Genomic DNA, 13,802 nt, shown 5'->3' on the forward strand with positions numbered 1-13,802 from the left:
AACAGTCTGGTTGGGTAGGTATCTGAGCTACATGGTGCTGGCCCGACAAGGTTCGATAAACGCAGCCAATGGCGGAAATGAGCAGGTGATGCCAGGACAGGACAAGTATTACTTTGAGATTTTCACTAATCGAGCAAACCCTGGGGGAAAGGAAAGCAAATGATTGGCCTTCCTCGAGAAAGGACCCGTCTCCACACCGTGGGAAGAGCGTGCAAGCTCCCACACAATTGGTGGTAATCAAGTTGAACATCGAACGTTCGAATGCAAATACACCAGGTCCGCAGTCACACTTCCGGCCCCTTTTGACTCCTGTTCCTTACAGCGTGTCGATGGCTCCCTCCCAGATGTACAAATCCGTTCGGGGATTTGATATGCGAAGTTGAGGACCACTCAGGCACATTGATTGTCTTACAATTACTAGATAAGTTTATTCTTTTGGTCCGTTAATTAACATTGCATTCTGCCATAGTAATGGGCCCATCCAGTATGGATAGCAAAGCCTGCATGAGGATGGCCTTCAAGTTTGGATCCGTTTGGAAGGCACACGTTGCATTGTCACCAATGGAATATCAGATCCCTCCCCTCGGCAGACGACCATGTACTCCTGCAAATCCTCTCTCAAACCGTTTGCACAGCCTCTTTCCAGTGCACATGCTTTCCGATGGCTCTGTATGTGCCTAAGCCGAGTGGCGCTGCCAAGTTATGACAGCTCTTGCTGCTCGTATCCCATCAGGGCACGGTAGGGCACAAACTTGGATGTTGCACATGGTACTACCAGGCACGCCTACCGTCGGGTGGCTCATTTGTTGGATGCCGGGACCAATAGGTACCTAAACCTACGGCCCATCGTGAGAATGATCACGCCTACGTAGCCGCTCTCATCGATGTCCCTTTGCCCAAGAACCAAGAAGTCGTGTTCTCTTGTCCATTCTCACCACGTTCCCCTGTTCCGAACAGACCAAGGAAATTAAATCATCCTGCAGACAGCCCGTATGACAGTGTCCGGCACACATGACAGGGACACGCATGGTGCATAGGAACAGGATCCTATATTATGCGATAGACCACATGAAAGCCAGGAAGTACGGCCAATAGAAGACTACAAGGACCGAAGAGATATGAAGTGGAAGAATTATTCGCAACGCTGCAGAGTATCAGCCGGCGGATATACGACGTGCAGTTTATCGTCAGGTCAGCCTTGTGACAGGCAGTGGTAGAGTGACATAAACCAGAGTGCACGGCTCCCAGGCCTCCGGTCACAACAAAAACCGGGAGGTTCGCCAGCGGCGTTCCACCTATCACGCTGCCAAAGTCGATATTATTCTTGGGACGCTTAGCAGGGGATATCATTGACAGGGTAGGAATGCTGCGGAAACATCAATTTTTCTGACACAAAAATGAGGCTATGTAGATGATGGTGTAATGCAGTGCATGCGACAGGAGAACTACGAACCAGCAACAAGAGGGTCAGTACAATTATTACCCAGGGGAATCGGCGGGATGGCGCTCTTGACAGTGAATACATTCTTGGCCAAGTCCGTGCGTCGTGACGACGGCTGGCTTTGAGACATGGCAAATCTTATCCAGCCAAGCAAACTTGTGGTGATATCAGACTGTCCAGGGAACGATGGTGCTGGATACGTCCAAAAATATGTATGGGTGCTACGCAGCCACAGTGGACCGATGCGGAGTGTTGGTGGGAGTGACAATAGGCTAGCCCGAGGAATTCCGGGAGTTGCTATCTTGTGCGGTGGCATAGCTACTTATTATCGTCGACGAGGATGCACAATGGGAACGGTTGCAAGTGACCTCAGATAGGTACTGTGCGAGGGGGGGGGCCTGTTTGTGGAGCTGCGCGGCGGCGGCCGTTAATAGTTGCGCTTACAGCACTGTTACCACTGGTATTACCAACATGGTCAGTCATGCCAATTGACCGTTTGCGCAGGTTGCCCAGATTGCTTGGAGAAACGCAAAATGGACGCGGATGGACCAATCGCGGCAGATCTCATCTGATCACCTGCGGAGTCCCTCGTTGGGCAATCAATTTAGAAAGCCACGGAAGCAAGACCATTGCAAGCAGCTACCTTTTTCTTCGTGAACAAGAGAGCGTGCGGGTAAGGCGGGAAACGTGGGGCGGCATATTAATGCTGGGACGATAGAGAGGCCCGGCAGTGGTTAGACTCTGTCGTCGATCTCCTGCATGGTTTATTGTTATTTTGCTAGCAGCAATAATTATTTTCGTCTGTATGTCCGAAAGAGGCAGGAGCTCCCCGCACTGGATATGGGATTGCCGTGCCAGGAACAGAACCAGGAACAGGTGACATGAGAAGACATCATGCATGATTTTTACCAGCGCCAGCAATAAATACGCCTGCGTCTGGTCTCGCTTCTCCCATCTCCCCCCATTCCGGCCGTGTTGCAGACAGACACTGATACCACCTCGTCGTCCACAATGCAACTCACAAGTCTTGTCATCGCTCTCCTGTTCGCGTGCGCAGCCGTCGCAAGTCCCTTGGTGGGTAATTCGGCTCTCCCGTGAAAACCGAACTAAACACTGCTCCAATCAACCCAGCCTGCAGACAGTGATTCACTGCGTATGGTCCGTTCGCCCGCTGAAGACAGGCGGGGAAGTGGCGGCTCCGGCGTATGTACCCTCCCCTCATTCCCTTCCCACTCCATCTTTACTGATCCTCTTATTAGGGAGCAGATTGGAAAAGAGGCACCCCAAATTAGCAAGCTGACTGGTGAGGAATCGCCTCTCCAGTTGGCGTGTGCGAGGCTGGCCCTCCTCTCCATTTTCGCTTGTTTATTGTTAGTCTTCCTACTTCCCACCCTTAACTTCTCTTCGGGATCCTGACCTTTAGGCGGCCGTCCCTTGACAGCTCGCGCGGGCAACATCCCTCATATTCGGATGCACTACTTATCATATCATCGGCCTCAAAAACGGGGTTCTTTGCTCGACCCATCCAAATCATATCAAATCTTCCAATTCCCCCTCCCCCTTCATCTACAACACTCATACCGGGGCTTAATGCGGGTCGGTGGGGTGACGACCGGCGTTTCGTTGGTCTGCTGCATTTTGTTCCTTTTACCTTTTTATACGCTTCTCTTTTGTACTCAAACTCGCCACAACCACCATGCGAACGTGATCCTTTTACAACCCAATCGGGGGAAAAGAGAAAAAAGTAACCTGGTTTTAACGGACATGCATCTCTTGTTCGCTCTCACATTCTTTGCTTTTTGAGCATTTAGCTACATTTTCTTTTTTTTTTGCATTTACATAGGTGTAACTGTTGGGAATCGGGCGACGCTGTAATTTCCACCAGTTGTGAAAATAATGGGACAAACGATAATTGGATCGATCACTGTAATCCTGAGATTCTGGACACCCAACATTCTTTTTCCATCCCTCGGACAACATCCCATATTTTCATTTCCGCCAGATCTACATTTCCCTCTGAAGCATATCGACACACACATACCTGGTGACCCGCGAACCGCGGCAAGTGTCGGACGCAAAAAAACCAACACGAAATCTTAAAAACACCTCCAGCACGGCCGGATGGTGTCAACATCATGAATCCGCGGTGTCCGCACTGGCCACTCTGCGCCGCCGGCATAGTAAACCTGCTTCCTCGAAGACTGATACGAAGAATTAACCTTCTGACGAAAGATGTCATAAGTACCCCAGTAAATGTTTTTGCGCTCGGCCACCCTGCTGGGGGGTGCAGAATAGGGTCGTAGTCCCGGACGCTTGTAGTGGCTGCCCAATGAAACCCGATGTGCCTGGCTTCCGTCGGGGTCGCCGTGAAAGCTGGAAAATTATAATCGGATTCGAGCAAGATTCATCCGGTGCTAGGTCTCACCCTCAGTAAGCCAGTCTACTCCCACGTGCGTGATGGTCGTTCCTTGGAATTTCTTGCCCTGGATACGCTCTCTCTATGGCACATGTGACGAAGGCACTTGCAGATTCTGCAAAGTTCTGCCTGATCCTTAACGGTTGCATCAGCGCATGGCACATACGCAACACCCGCGGGCCCTGTCTTCAAAGGGAAAGCACACGGGGATCAACGGATGTTTGCTGAGAGCGGAAACCGTCGGGGTTCGTATCTCTGCAGGAAGAGGTATAATCCGACAAGAGGAGCAAGATGGAGATCACGGAGAAGCGGGAGGATCCATCTCACACCCTCGGCCATCCGGAGTATACAGTCTGCGCTGGTACACCAAAACAGTATGTGGTTCAGCACCTATGCATCATACACCAGCCTTGCGTGTTTGCTTTGCACCCGTCAGGCTTCAGTACTTCAGTGCTGACGTGGCGGATATGATGATCTGCCAGCGTTGCGACGTCATGATCAGCATTGCCCCTGACGACGGATGCACACAATGTATCATAGGGTCCAACATAACTGCCAAGACCCTTTTTGACCGTCCAGGTGTATTGTGCGGCTGCAAACGTGTGAAAGATGGTACGATGGAGCACACACCAGCACACGCACAGCAAGTAATACGACCCCCTGGAGGTGCTTTGAGAACTTGTGCACTGCCTTAAGCAATCTTGGCTTGACAGTGTCCCATCCAGTGTGGTGTGCCACGCATTCGTTTGGAGACGAAGGATCCCGCAGTACAAGATGTGGGGCGAGTAGTACTTCCCGCTACCGCGGCCCGATGAGTGTCCGAGAACTCGCCGAATGCAGCGGGAAAACGGACATGAAGTACGACGATAACGGAGTCCACATTCTCCGTCTTCGTCGATTTTGGGGAGCACCGAGTTTGTAGGAGGCCATGATGTGATATGGAAGTCCAGTGCCTTCTAGTCTTCCAACCGAGTTTGGTGATAGATTGGAACGGTCGGAAGCCAATTGTGTAGTACTCGTATCGTCATGTGCTATCATATGACGTGCGCGGCGATATGTCCAGGCTTCGAATGAGCGCCACAAAATCGCGTACTACCCGATAGAAGTACGTAAACCGATATCGGAAAGGACAGGCAACTTGAAGGACATGCGCTTTGTCCTCGTGTCAGGCAGAGAGCCACGTTGTGAGAGGCGTGGTGGACGGATTGTGCAATGTCGGCCTTCTTTTGGTTCGAGTTCCCCGGGTGATTCTGTTCTCCCTATCGTCCTTCGAGGAATCGGATGTGCCGGGACGCGCGAGGAAGAACTGACCCCATGGGCACACCCCTATTTTCAGCGTCGCATGTCAACCAGTGGGACGCCCTGTCCTCCGCGCCTGAATTTCCAGTCCCGTCGTCTTCGTTCTCAGGGAATGATCATGAGTGGCACTGGCACCCTTCCAAGTGGCCCCTTCTCCAGCACACGCCGAGTAGTAGCAGCGACCACACCACTGTCACACGCCCAAAGACGCTCCTCCTATCGAGCGAATTGTTAGGAAGAACCCAGCCGCGCGTGCGTGCGAGGCATGCGCGGTCCGAGTCGGTTGTACCGGCGGAAGACGACTGCATTGGCGAAAATTCATCCGCCTCAGCTCCCGAGGAACAAAAAATTGGATCCGAGGAAAGACAACGGAAACATTGTCGTTGCACCGAAATTGTGGAGCTGGTTGGAAACCTAAGCAATGGCGACGACAGGTTCTACAGTCGCGCTGGCAACGTCGAATCGAGTGGTGTGGTTGCGTGTCACGGGGGAACCAATGGGAACACGGGAGTATCAATATTGCCAAGCGACCACCGTGGTAGCTCAAACTCAAACTCAAAACATTTCATTCATTCCGCTGACACTTCACACAGACAAAACCCACAGAATGGCAGTCAAGACGCATGTTTGGATCTCGCTCTGGTTTCTCCTCACAGCCCCAGTCATCTTTTGGGATGTTTCCTATTGTTTCATGCGGTGAGTCTTCATCGTACGCAGTGGAAACGTGTCGTTCAACATTCGTCCAGACCGCGGTCGATGGTAGGAGGAGATCTTCACTGGATATGGGAGCCCTACGGGTTATACCAAGAAATCGACTATGTGAGCGGGCCTCTCTCCTAGGTGACCCCGAGTTGATCCCCGATGCTAAGGTATATGGCGTCGAATCTTTGCAACGCAACGATGGCTTTCCAAACGCCCAATGTGCGATCCTTCCTTCGTAGCGTTATCTGATATACTCATGCCCACTGAAAACAAGCCCTCATGAACATAATCGAGACGCTTCTCAACCTTACCTACCTTTACTTTACTCATGTGTCCGGCGCGACAGTTGCACCACTCATTGGATTTGCCGCTGCTACGATGACCCTCTCGAAAACAGTACTCTATTGGGTTCAGGAATTCTATTGCGGATGGTGTGCGACTGGTCATAACGACTTGGGGACGTTGCTGGTGTACTGGGTCTTGCCGAACGGGTATGTCATCCCCCCATTCCTTATCTGCTCATATTTGTGCTTTTGTCACCCTCGGTGGCGCTAAACTTTTCTAACAGACTTTGGATCGTTTTCCCAAGCTTGATTGTCTATACCCTCGGCAAAGATATCGCAGCTGCACTGGGCGCGGCGCAGCAGAGAGCCATCAAGGCTACCTTGGGCAAGAAAAACTGAACCGCGAGTTAATTCCCTCCCTCTGGCGGGCCCTTCTCTCCTCGGTTGACCGTTGCGGACAGGTCATTCGTTACCAAAGTCGATGTGCTAGTATATTTCTGTGTCCCGTAGCGTGGGGTTGTGACTCTGACATTAGTATATTTATTTCCTCATCCCATATCCTTCTTGGCGTTGCCGCTTTCACGATCACACTAAGAATTCGTCGCAAGGGGCAGGCACACGAGAAAACGTTCGACTTGTTACAACCTATTGATTAGAAATACATTACAGCGAACGACAGACAAAGCAGCAAGGAAGAAAGATAAGTGTCCCAAAATGATATCTTACATTACAAGCACCCACATCCCCTGATTCGCCAGTCTCGACGTCAAAGGAATGACGGGATAATAACAGGAAATATGAAGAACAAATACAACAATCTGCAAAGACAGGAGGGGAGATCAGAGAATGTAAGAGGGGTGTAGAAAACCGCGGCAAGGTGGGCAGCAAGGTATGATGGTGATAAAAAAGTACAAGTTCGATTAGCTGCCCATCAAGCTGTCAAAGTGAAAGAAGTGGTCAACGACGTGGCAGCAGAATGGAACACCTTATGTGATATGTTATCAGTGGAATGGCCTTACTCGGGTCAAGAGAAGAGGTGTAAGGAAGGGTCGGCAAAAGGTGGAGAACTGAACTGAAGGTAGACCAGCACTAGTCCATCTCCATCTCCATCTCCATCTCCATGCCGTCCCACTCATTCGCGTTCCTGAGAACGTTCTGACGGAGTGATGAAAGCCTGCAATTCCCTTCCTCGTCTGTTTCTTCCTGTACACTCGGTTCAAGGATCTCCACGTCCTCCTTCTTACAGCCTCCATAACCGGGCATCCCCATCGTGTCATACCCGAGTGGGGTGTACCTGAGGCTGTATCGTGCTACACCAGCTACCAATGGGCGACCATGAGTGCCGGCTCCTGCAGCAGAACCTTTGGAGTCATCGCCATCTGCCTCGATCTCGACAAGGTCAGGATCGTCATCCTCACTCTTTCCCTCCGAAGGCGATGGACTTTGCGATGAACTCGACTTGGACCTCACGGATGACCTCGGAAGGCACCAGTTGGTCTCAGAGAATGATCTTCCATGCCCATTCCGACGGGTATGGTGGTTCGAAACCGACGCATACAGTGGACCCACGGATGCGCCGAGGCCACTGGATGAGTACGGTGATGTAGAGACGCCATAGGATCGGGGTGATCCCCACAAGTCGGTAGAGCGCACGCTCGCAATACGAAGAGAAAGCAGATTCAGCGCATCATCATTTGCTGAGCCAGCATTAGGTACCGGGACCGGGAGAGAAGCACTCTTCGTGTCTGCACGTATGCCTGGGCTTGGAGACGAAAGATCAGATGAAGTTGAGTTCGACGTCGAGTTCAAACCAGAATCAGAATCAGAATTAGAGCGAGAAGTAGGATCGGTATCGGATGCGGACGAGGGAACGGTCGTCACGCCCAACAGTCCGGGGCGGACCTGCGTAATCTCTCCGGGGCCACTCGTGCCTTGCGGAATCGCATAGTCATGCAACCGCGGGCCTGTCGAGCCGGAACGCTTGTGGCCGCCACCAATCCTCATGGAAGTTACAGGAACAGAACTGGATATCGGATGAGACGTAGATATGTTAGAAAGATTTGCGTGGGCATCGTTGGGAGGGGAATCCGTGGTGCTGTTGGTGGAGTTAAGATGTGCAGGAGGGGGAACTAGTCCGCCTGATAAGAAAGATGGCCAGAGGGAGCGGTCTTCGGGTAATGATGCGCATGAAGGTGATAAATGTGACAAGATTGCAGCTGCCTGTTCCGCTGTAAGCATGTGATTAGAATGAGCGATGGAAAACGTCACCTCCAGCAGTTGCACTTGTTGGTGTTTGCTCAAGACGAACCTTGAGGCTTCCTGCCATTGAGGAGTGTGTTCCCATCGATGTTTGATCAGGCAAGACGGGTGCCTGTAAACCTGGTGGACGAGTACATCCATGTCAATAGACGTGACGTCGCCAACAGTCCCAAAAAGACTCACTTTGGAACAGCTCTCGCAAGTGAAGACGGTTCCTCGTTTCCTCCCAGCCCTGCCATTTCCAGCTTGCGACGTCGCAAGGGTCTTGTCGTCCACACTTCCAACCTGGGATGTGTCGTCTATAGAAGTGTACGTCGATGTGATAGGTAAAGACTGTTGTGCACCGGTGGCAGGTTGGACTATAGAGGGTTTATTGGACATAGTAGGAGAAGACAGAGACAAAGCGGCCAAGGACGTCGACGTGCTCAAGAGGGACGCCGACCTATTTAATAAACCAAAGGCACCAAATCAACTCCAGCGAAAGAATGGGAGGGGAGGGACAATGGAGCTGTCGTGTTGGAGGACTTACGAAGGACGGGTTGCGGCATCGCGAGCGTCACTTAAACGTCTCCTCGATCGACCTGCCGACGACAGACGGCGGTGCTTAGTGTGACCATTGATGGTCAAAGCTATGACGTAGAAGTTCAATACGAGTATGCGTTCAGCAGCATGGCACCGTGTCAGGATTTCACAAAATTCTCGCAACAGTGATACATACCCTGCGGCAGGAGTTTGGCAGTAGTGACCGTGGTCGGCTCCGCCGAGGCCGGTGCCGGGAAGGTCAAGGGAGGAATATTGGCTGCTGCCATGGACAGGGATAACAGACTCAGGCTGTTGCTCTGTCAATGAACGATGGATGAGCGATGGCTTGAGATGAAATGTGAGTCAAGCTCTGCTATGTCGATACTCACGGCTGGAGGCGGGACACGGGGTTGGGACATGATTGTATACCAACAAGACAGGATCCTTATACTCTATTCTCGCAGCTTGGAGGGGACGAGGACAAGTAGTTCAGACCAGTTACAGACAAGGATTCAAACACATAACAAGGAAGAAAAAAGAGAAGACAAACTTTGCTGCCACTACTCAAATGAAAATGGCTTTACCAGAAAATTTCAACGTCCGCACAAATTTTTGTCGTATTACAAGTTGCTCGTCATTTCCACGCACGATTGCAGGCTCTCACAACTGGTACTCTATTGTCTTACCCATGACATGTACCAGTGGAGGACGAGAAAGCCTCGCATACAGATGCTGTGGTATTGGTGTTCGACGTACCATATGGTATGTCGTCAAACTTGGCACCGACGTATTAATCGACAGCGTCAATTCTCACCTCGAAAGCACATATCTCTCTCCCTTCTCCCTTCTCTACACAGCACCTGCCATCAATGTAGACACAGCGCCACACTCAAAAAATGGATCCAGCTGAGTTGCACTTCGACTTGAAACCCTCGAACGGGTTCATTTAGAAAATGAGGTATGTCTGGTCAATCGATCGGCTTAGTCACTGTTAGGCCTAGAAGCCTTTGGAACACTGACCACAACAAGTCACAACAATGCCTCTCTTGAACCCTGCTTCAACTTAAAGCTTTCTTCTGCTGCGGTGGTACTTGGCTGGCATATCTCAAACTGAACTCACATGGATTCAGAGCAGTTGCAGCATTACTGACACGAGTAATACATGCACAAAAAGCATTAAGCAGCCAGTGTAGTAGTGACCACATAAAAGCCTTGAAGAGTCCATTGAGGAACCAAACTGCAAGCGAAAACGATCAACATGCAAGGTATTGCCCCATTCCTTCCGCCCGAACACTCATCTCGACAGCACCCCTATTACAAAGCCAAAGCCTGCTTCATTTTTTCCGCGCCCTTGCTAACCCACTCATCCGGTGAAGTTCTCCCCGCGTCCCCTCCCTGGTGTCCGAGAGAATAGCCCATCATTATCGGGATGGAACGCCCAGACGGCAGGGTCGGGGGTAGGTATAGAAGTGATAGCGGATAACTCCTTGCCTATTTTCGTTTCGTGTGGTTTGTTGGTTTAAATCATGCAGAGAAAGTGATAGTAAGAATACGCATCAATATAAGAACGAGGCAATGCAATCAAAAAAAAAAAAAAAAAAAAAGAACAGCGTGTGGGCATTATGCGACGCGAAACCGCTGATGCCCCACAGCTTCCAATCACACAAGCAGGGCCGGCTCCGAAGGGTCCGGTCAAAGAAGATAAGGAGAAATGGGCGGAATATAAAATATAGAATCACTTACGTATGATGTTCTGTACGAAAAAGTCCATGTTCTAAATTTTTGATTTGCCAATTCATCAGTTCATCAGCATCTGCGCAGAATGTCATGCAGAAAAGGCGAATGGTAGTATGTCGTGAACGGCAAACGAACACGACGTAAACCTGACGCCAGTCCGAGTCCGAGGGAACAACAGAACGCTAATGCTCCCATTCCGTCCGGGTCGGGAAAAAAAATCTAAGGGAGCAGAAGCGGGAATCTCACCAAATCATTCTTATCATAACCTACACAAGAATACAGTCATCTTACATATCTAAACCCTTCGAAAACAAATAGCGCACTTACCGAATGGATCTGCCAGAGACATTCGTGATCAACTCTAAGCACACAGCGATAACAAGCACACGTACTCTCAATCTCCTCGCCTGCGAGGATAAACCCGAAGAACGCAAAACTCTAAAGTGAATATGTCAGATAAAAGCGCCTACAAACGTAACATCCCGCCACAGGGACGAAACCACGTACCGCTAGAACGGTCGCAGGAACGGTCAGCCACTCGAGGGTACTCCAAAGCTGGAATGGCTGTATGTTTGGAATTCAATTGATCGTTGAGTCCATGGAGCAACATGTTTCGCGTCCCCCGTGCACGTATTTGCCCCGTTTGCCGATGTGATGTTTTGATCGCCCAGATCCCGGAGTTAATACCAGGAGATAAAGAAAAAACAAAGTTCAATCAGTTGGAAATCAGAAATCCTGGAAGATGCCTCCCGCTTCTTTCTTTTCCCTTGCACATAGTACCTGGTCGACCAGCACTGGTATGCAATGTGTGCAGGGAGAAGGGCACCTCACGCACCATGAATAGATAAACACTCACCAATGCCAAGCAGTAAATCACCGTTACAAGCCACAAGTGAGTGGAATACCTGTAAATCATGTTGTCAATACCGAAGACCTAAGATTGAACTCCAGGGTATTACGAAAAAGGGAGAGGCGTCGTCAGGATCCTCTCGAGTGCAGTGAGAGCGTCCACAAGCTGGTTGAGTGTAGCGTACAGCAGGGCTACTCAAATTTCATGAATGAGTTGCCCCCAGGTGAGGGAGGAGGGGGCGTACCGATGGTCGGTGTATCTACATCGGCCTTGCGATTCTGCAGCGCTGCGATATACGAACTCTAAACACCAGAATCAACAAACTATCTCCTCAACAAACGAGGCTAAAAGGAGAGGCATACCAGATACAATGATATCGCCAATGGTACATTGTAGTGCAGATGCGAGTTCCCATTCCTGATTGCACTTCTGGTCATGGTAGCCCGAACTCTCGCAGCCTTCCTCCCCTGAACGTTTTTTCCCTTCTTCGTCAGCATCTTGACTAGCAGGGAGAATGGAAAAAAGTCAAACACGGAATACTTGGGCGGCATTTCGGCAGGCTTGAGGTAGAATTCATCCGCCGTCCATGCTCCACTGGGCGCAGTACTAACTTTCTTCTCTCGCATGCCGTCAAAGGATTTGGATTTCTTCCTCTCTTCGTCACCGTTCAGTGGGAGACCGTTCTCCTGTATCAATGGCGTACTGGGAGTAGATGGTCTAGCACCCGGTGTCGTGGATGGCAGTGGAAGATGTTGCGATGCGGAGCTGGCAGCTCTTGGCCTCCTGGGTGTCAGCAGGGGGTCCGGAAAATGCGTCGATCTTGGGGAGGCGGGTGCGTCCTGGCTCCGTCGTGGATGATGATGTTCCTGCGCATGCCCACCTTGATCCTCCACAACCGTGCCCAGCTCAGCTGGCAGATCCACATGAGAGGGTATCGTAGCTGGCAAGTAATACGGTGGCAAGAACTTCACAAGCGGCCATAGGTCGACGTATTTTATCCCGTCTTCGCCTCGCAAATAGTGCTTGACTGCAACGGCATAGGCTTCGAGGAGATTGACAATAGTCTTTTTCTCGATGAGTGTGCGGGACTTTTGTTCTTCTTCAGTGAAGTTCGGGACGTCTGGCATTGCGTTATCTACGACGGTCGATGAGCGGAATGTGCAGGAAAGAAAACGGGAGGCGAACATACCGGGAACATGGAACCAAACGGTCCTAGCAAACGTCCGGCTTGCAAATACAATCTGGGACCAAAGCCTCCTGCCTTCATTGTATCTCTCAAAGGACGACGTCGTGCGATACGAAATAATGAAACCGAGTACCGTACCAAACCTACGTCGTCGTCGTCGTCGTTCTCATCAGCGGAAGGAGGCAGAGCAAGAGCAATATTTAAAAGGGGCGGACGAACACTCACACAGTAAGTAACGTCGGCTGGAAAGCTAGATTATGGACATGTTGATTGACCGAACAGATCATCGCAGACCATGCCCCGAAGAACAATAGGATGTGCCAGCACCGAAATATCGTTGTTGCAAGGAGTGTATTGACGATAGAAGCCGATTGGGACTGGATCCCGGAGGGATCAGTTGGGTAATAACCGCGGAAGGTGTCTGTCTGGGGTCATAAATCGACGTCGGTATGAGACGTGGAAGAAGGCACGGTGACAAAGTCCCAGGACGACGACGGATAGAGACAGGAGTACAATATTATGGGGTCGGGTGTTATTGCGTGGACACGAGCACGGCTATGAACTGAGAGACCACTTGGTGACATTCACAGGCGACTACTCACCGACTCCCGTGGCACTTCAGGAGGCATGGTCGACATTGTTGTTGAAGTCGGTACTCCGACGGTCAGTTAGGTTGCTGCAAAGGTTCACGAAGAAAAGATGGAAGTAAAAACTCGAAGACCGTCGAGCGCAGCGGAGGAACGCGTTTTTCAGGGCAAGGAACGACGGGGAATGCCCCTTGCCGCCATGCCAACACGTTGCATTCTCCGTTGTGAAGTGGCCAAAAAGCAATTCAGATGTGACACTACTTCCTACTCACCAAACCTGCCGGAGTATAATATGTAACACCTTGGTGATTAGCTGTTGGGTCCTTGGACGGTGCCAGTCCAGGTTGGCACCTGGACCGACTGAGCATCTACAAAACGCTTAGTGCTCTTAGAGCACTTAGCATTTGCCGAGCTCTTGAACAATTCAAAAACTGTCAAAAGTGTCTGCTGTATTTCGACCGTTTTGCGCATCGTTGAAGGTACGCGGGAGACAGCCGCCGCCACAACCGTGGATGTGGC

At 50.8% G+C, this 13,802-nt stretch overlaps 4 protein-coding genes across 4 annotated transcripts; 2 read left to right on the plus strand and 2 right to left on the minus strand.

The window, feature by feature from the left end:
* The first annotated feature begins 2,322 nt into the window (after positions 1–2,322).
* Positions 2,323–3,364, plus strand: F5J12DRAFT_795303 (uncharacterized protein). Its single transcript, XM_051744059.1, has 4 exons — positions 2,323–2,515; positions 2,573–2,644; positions 2,701–2,811; positions 2,883–3,364. The coding sequence occupies exons 1-4, from the start codon at positions 2,340–2,342 to the stop codon at positions 3,187–3,189; spliced, it is 666 nt and encodes a 221-aa protein (XP_051604593.1). The 5' UTR covers positions 2,323–2,339; the 3' UTR covers positions 3,190–3,364.
* Positions 3,365–5,763: 2,399 nt separating this feature from the next.
* F5J12DRAFT_902440 (uncharacterized protein) lies at positions 5,764–6,541 on the plus strand (the record flags this gene model as incomplete). The annotated part of the gene is made up of 5 exons (XM_051748297.1): positions 5,764–5,852; positions 5,903–5,975; positions 6,026–6,077; positions 6,133–6,349; positions 6,427–6,541. 5 exons carry the CDS (start codon positions 5,764–5,766, stop codon positions 6,539–6,541), a joined length of 546 nt encoding a protein of 181 aa, XP_051604594.1.
* A 239-nt stretch (positions 6,542–6,780) lies between these two features.
* F5J12DRAFT_177550 (uncharacterized protein) lies at positions 6,781–9,761 on the minus strand. The gene is made up of 6 exons (XM_051738243.1): positions 9,313–9,761; positions 9,120–9,240; positions 8,931–9,030; positions 8,411–8,843; positions 7,162–8,362; positions 6,781–7,078 (listed from the first exon to the last, which is right to left on the minus strand). The coding sequence occupies exons 1-5, from the start codon at positions 9,340–9,342 to the stop codon at positions 7,232–7,234; spliced, it is 1,815 nt and encodes a 604-aa protein (XP_051604595.1). The 5' UTR covers positions 9,343–9,761; the 3' UTR covers positions 6,781–7,078; positions 7,162–7,231.
* Positions 9,762–11,167: 1,406 nt separating this feature from the next.
* Positions 11,168–13,773, minus strand: F5J12DRAFT_795324 (Bestrophin, RFP-TM, chloride channel-domain-containing protein). The gene is made up of 7 exons (XM_051744060.1): positions 13,299–13,773; positions 12,922–13,121; positions 12,700–12,839; positions 11,873–12,645; positions 11,755–11,812; positions 11,517–11,701; positions 11,168–11,224 (listed from the first exon to the last, which is right to left on the minus strand). Exons 1-6 carry the CDS (start codon positions 13,332–13,334, stop codon positions 11,616–11,618), a joined length of 1,293 nt encoding a protein of 430 aa, XP_051604596.1. The 5' UTR covers positions 13,335–13,773; the 3' UTR covers positions 11,168–11,224; positions 11,517–11,615.
* Positions 13,774–13,802: the final 29 nt, after the last annotated feature.

The sequence above is a fragment of the Pisolithus orientalis genome, assembly GCF_024613125.1.
Source record: "Pisolithus orientalis strain OTSU chromosome Unknown F5J12scaffold_2, whole genome shotgun sequence".
Taxonomy (NCBI): domain Eukaryota; kingdom Fungi; phylum Basidiomycota; class Agaricomycetes; order Boletales; family Pisolithaceae; genus Pisolithus; species Pisolithus orientalis.

Coding starts and splice junctions, on each gene's coding strand:
- F5J12DRAFT_795324 (XM_051744060.1), bottom strand. CDS start 13,334: ATGTCGACCATGCCTCCTGAAGTGCCACGGGAGTCG. Junction 13,122..13,298: donor CTGAAGTGCCACGGGAGTCG/GTGAGTAGTCGC, acceptor TTATGACCCCAG/ACAGACACCTTCCGCGGTTA. Junction 12,646..12,699: donor CGTTTGGTTCCATGTTCCCG/GTATGTTCGCCT, acceptor CGACCGTCGTAG/ATAACGCAATGCCAGACGTC.
- F5J12DRAFT_795303 (XM_051744059.1), top strand. CDS start 2,340: ATGATTTTTACCAGCGCCAGCAATAAATACGCCTGCGTCTGGTCTCGC. Junction 2,516..2,572: donor CAGCCGTCGCAAGTCCCTTG/GTGGGTAATTCG, acceptor CAATCAACCCAG/CCTGCAGACAGTGATTCACT. Junction 2,645..2,700: donor GGGGAAGTGGCGGCTCCGGC/GTATGTACCCTC, acceptor TCCTCTTATTAG/GGAGCAGATTGGAAAAGAGG.
- F5J12DRAFT_177550 (XM_051738243.1), bottom strand. CDS start 9,342: ATGTCCCAACCCCGTGTCCCGCCTCCAGCC. Junction 8,844..8,930: donor GATGCCGCAACCCGTCCTTC/GTAAGTCCTCCA, acceptor TTTATTAAATAG/GTCGGCGTCCCTCTTGAGCA. Junction 8,363..8,410: donor AACAAGTGCAACTGCTGGAG/GTGACGTTTTCC, acceptor ACAGCGGAACAG/GCAGCTGCAATCTTGTCACA.